Genomic DNA, 4,092 nt, shown 5'->3' with positions numbered 1-4,092 from the left:
TCACGATGTGGGAAGATTTGCATAACGCCGCCCAAATGTTCACACAAAGAAAGAAGGCGTAACTTTATTGTTGCTGCCACCGCCGCCGCCATGTTGTGGTGTGACGCTGTGTTTCGTTGTGAAAGCGAAACTACTTTGTTTGGCTTTCCAAAAGAGGGCACAACTAGAAATCAGTGGTTAAGTTGTATTTTTACAACACTGTTCCAGAACACTTCAACCCAAATATTCAGATGTGTGCAGTGCATTTTATGGAGGACTGTTTTTCTGATCCTGGTAGAGTAGGCTAGACTACAATGCCGACTGTTCTGACTCACAGACTGTAAGTACATATTTTATATTTAAAGAATTTGCCACTGATGATTCAAACGCGAGTTTTGAGCAATGTAGAGTAGCGCTTGTTGTTTGTCATTTCTTCGATCACAAATGCAGACATGGTTTTATGTTTACGCGGCGCGATGCAACGCAACGCGTAAAAAGACAGTATAAGTCATTATAATCCATAATTATGTCCCCGCTGGATGCAACAAATGCCTCGTTTGTAATGGGTTTTAATGTTTTTGTCTCGTCGCTCTGGGACACGGCATCACAGTATGGTAAGGGCGTAACATTTCCGTCTCACGCTTGAGGTATTCGGCCAATCACAACGCACTGGATAGCTGGCCAATCAGAGCACACCTCGCTTTTCAGACCAATGAGCTTTGTAAAAATCGACGCTTTTCAGAAAGGCATAGAGGAGAAACAATAATGTACAGTATGTGGGAAAAAAATTGTTTTTTTTAACCTTAAACCGCATAAACACATTTCATTACACCAAATACACCAAATAATGTTATTTTTAGCAACATCATATGACCCCTTTAAAGGTTGTGATGGTCTTATGTGATGGTCCCAGATCGAGGACCTTTCCCGATCCTGCCCCCCTCTCTCTCTCCCACTTCACTTCCAGTCTACTCTACACTGTCCTATTTCCCTAAAGGCAAAACGCCAAAAATAAATAAAAAAATTAAAAAACTTTTTATAACAGTTGAGTGTCTGCATTATTCCTGTTTGTGTTATGCAAATGATCTACCATGGCAATAATGATGTTCTGTTCCGGCTTTGAACATGCTAAATTTCACTTAAGTAAACATGCTCAGCAGGAGTATAGCAACGGTTTGTTTGTCATTCTTAAAGAAAGGACGCACTTTTCATGGCCTGAAGTTCACATAGTTATAGTTAAGTTATAGTTTAAAGGATGGATGCTTCAGAGGTGTGTTCAAACAGAAGGGAACCTGATTAAAATAAGAAAATGTCCATTCTGTATTTTGCTCATTTAAGGTTTTTTTTACACTAAGATATAAAGAGCTCAAAACATGAAGTTAGTCAAGGTCAGTTACAGTGGAACAGGGTTTAAATTTCTAAGGTTAGATCCTTGATGCCAAAACCCTCTGGAGTTTTGAGGACATGCATGTTGGAGTCAATGTGAACTTGTGAAAAAGTATCCTGCTTTGCAGCACATGGGTAAAACACATGATATTATGAGGATATGAAAAGCAATGTTTTTTAAATATTAAAATCTGGTTTATTTCCCATCTGAAACATCAAGACAGCTTTGCTCCATTTAAGACAGGCCGCTTTATTTTACATATTAACATATTGTTATATTTCTTTGTGGCCACAAGGCTACGCTGAACATCTACATGAGAAGAGAAGGCCATTCTGCATGAAAGAATGAAAGAATGAATCTGGGAAGTAACAGACTTTAAGAATGTATTTCTAACTCAAACATGAGCAACCAATCAATACAACATTTTAGGCCGATGTCATTATTATTATTATTATTATTTAATAGTAAATTTAATACCACTAGTAATATTTGTGACCAGATTTTACTTTTGAATTTAACTAGGTTTTGCAGACAGTTACATTTTATGTTCAGAGTGAACATTTTATTTTACTTTTACTTTTTCGTGGCTGGCGTAGGCTAAATAGTCACATGACCAGAGCTGTTAAATTCCAGTTTGTCTTTCTGGAAGATAATGTCTGTCCATCAGGCATATTTGGTACTGTATATGCAGGGGCTTAACACCAAATGTTGGGCCCCGGTCACACAATCAAGGGGGTGGGCCCCTCACAACACAACACCTCATCAATCATGTTAATAATAATAATCAGTATATCATTATGCCTCCCCCCCCCCTCGCCAAGGGCCCCTGTTACTCAGTTCCACTATTACTATGTCATGATACCCCGTGTTTATGTAAAATTTAAAGGGTCTATTAACCAATTATGAAAATTGTCTCATATTGTGATTACTGTGATCACAGTATGTGACCAGTGGGCATGGCTATTAGTTAACTAAACTTGAAACCCAGAAATATATTAAAAAATAATAATAATAATTAAAAAAAAAACTTTTCAGGTGCCAAGGCAACATTGTTAGTTTCGTTTAATTTGATGTACTAAAAAAGCTAAAACGGAAATAAAAATAAAACCAAAAATAAAGTGAAAACAGAACATATAAAAATAAAAACTAATACTAGAATAACACCGGTTACCAGTGGGAATTGATTCAGTTACATTATAAAATAGTAGATGTCAAGTATTGTTAAATAAACAAAACCAATATCTAAGTGAAAATAAACATATACATTTATTAATAATTAATGATTCGTTTATCGGGACTTTTTAACAAACCAAGCAATTTTGGACTCCGTGTTTTCAGCTGGGTTCAAAAATAACGTAAAAATACTGTGCTATCCGAAGAGTAGCCTAAAACACGTGTGCTGGGAGCGAATTGGCGTTAAATGGCACAAGCAACCATTTCTAAAAGAACGCTTTTATTGTAAAAGCTAATTTCCTCTCACTGTAGCTGGCTTCATATGATATGCTCATCAGCCTATCTACAAGTAATACTCAACAGCAAATCCGCCTGCAGAGTGTTTAGAGATCAGAGACTTTCACACGCTGAGCTCAACTCTTCTCCAGCGCATATGAACCGATATGAAAGCTCTACGCGTTACTTACTGTAAAGACTGGTTTCGAGTCTATCCGGAAACTTATCGCCAGCTCCCTTCCGATATCATTATCGCGGATCGTTCTGGCACGGAGATTTATCATATAAAAAAAAAAACATCTGGGATTTGGAGATGTGGTGGGTTTTTAAGAAGATTCTTTCGACTGACGTTTTAACTTCATCTGGATCTGAAAGAAAGTTTCACTTCTGATTTCGTGCCGTCAGGTTACTCCTATAAACTTTATTAGGACTTAATTGTTGACTTAGTTGTTCATACACGTTTAAACGTCAATCATGATCGAGATTGAGGTTCAAGTCTCGGTTTTTCGATAGTTTCACTTTGTAATAACGGTGTAGTTTTAATCCAAGGAAATGTAGTTGATCGCGTGTTATTAGCTGAGAACTGAGCTAAACTGTTGAATTATTTACGATTTAGTGGAATTGGCTGAGACGTTTATATAAGTCCTATATATTTATATAAAAATTGTATGTATTTTTTATAATTAAAACAGTATTTGAGCGGTTTTTAACTTGTAAATTTATATATAAATATTAGAAGTTACCCAAAAGCCATGGAAGTAGAAAGGACATAGGAAGGGATTGGGTTAGATTGTAAATAACAACCATTTAAAAAAAGAGAGTGAGAGAATATAGCCATCTCCAGGATTTCTACAATGCGGGATGCGCCTGGGAATTTCAATCTTCTACACAGGACTTGCTCTCTAGTGGTGCTGCTATGTTTCCTTCACATCTCTGTCACTGTCATATACTATATGAGAAATTCAGATTTAAGGCAAACCTTCGTACAAAATCAGCAAAGCCCTCAGATCCACAGGAAACTGGCCGAACAGAGAGTCACTACAGAGGAGTCACCACAGAGACTGCCATCTGTGTCTAATGCCACAGAGACTGAGAGAAAGCTGGAAACATGCCCTGACAATCCACCTCGATTGGGTGAGCTGCTGTTTTATTTTAGTTGATCTCTGGGAACTTGTTGAAAGAGAGAGAGAGAGAGTATAATTTAATAATTTTATAGTAACATCACATGTAATATGTAGTTATATTGTGCTTTTTTGAAGTATATACACACAGTAACA

The 4,092-nt window shown here is 36.9% G+C and overlaps 1 protein-coding gene across 2 annotated transcripts in view; it reads left to right on the top strand.

Moving 5' to 3' along the window:
• The first annotated feature begins 2,890 nt into the window (after positions 1 to 2,890).
• LOC107677371 (beta-1,4-galactosyltransferase 1-like) overlaps positions 2,891 to 4,092 on the top strand; it is a 19,216-nt gene continuing 18,014 nt past the window's right edge. Inside the window, exon 1 of one of the 2 annotated variants that reach the window (XM_016472251.1) lies at positions 2,891 to 3,949. In XM_016472251.1, coding sequence (XP_016327737.1) covers positions 3,670 to 3,949 — 280 coding nt within the window. In that variant the 5' untranslated portion in view covers positions 2,891 to 3,669. The remainder of the gene's footprint in view (positions 3,950 to 4,092) is intronic. The other variant, XM_016472250.1, reaches the window with a different exon arrangement.

This window comes from Sinocyclocheilus anshuiensis, unplaced genomic scaffold (genome assembly GCF_001515605.1).
Source record: "Sinocyclocheilus anshuiensis isolate Anshui unplaced genomic scaffold, SAMN03320099.WGS_v1.1 scaffold352, whole genome shotgun sequence".
NCBI lineage: Eukaryota > Metazoa > Chordata > Actinopteri > Cypriniformes > Cyprinidae > Sinocyclocheilus > Sinocyclocheilus anshuiensis.
The sequence above is the reverse complement of the archived record's forward strand: the minus strand, read 5'-3'. Positions and strand labels throughout refer to the sequence as shown.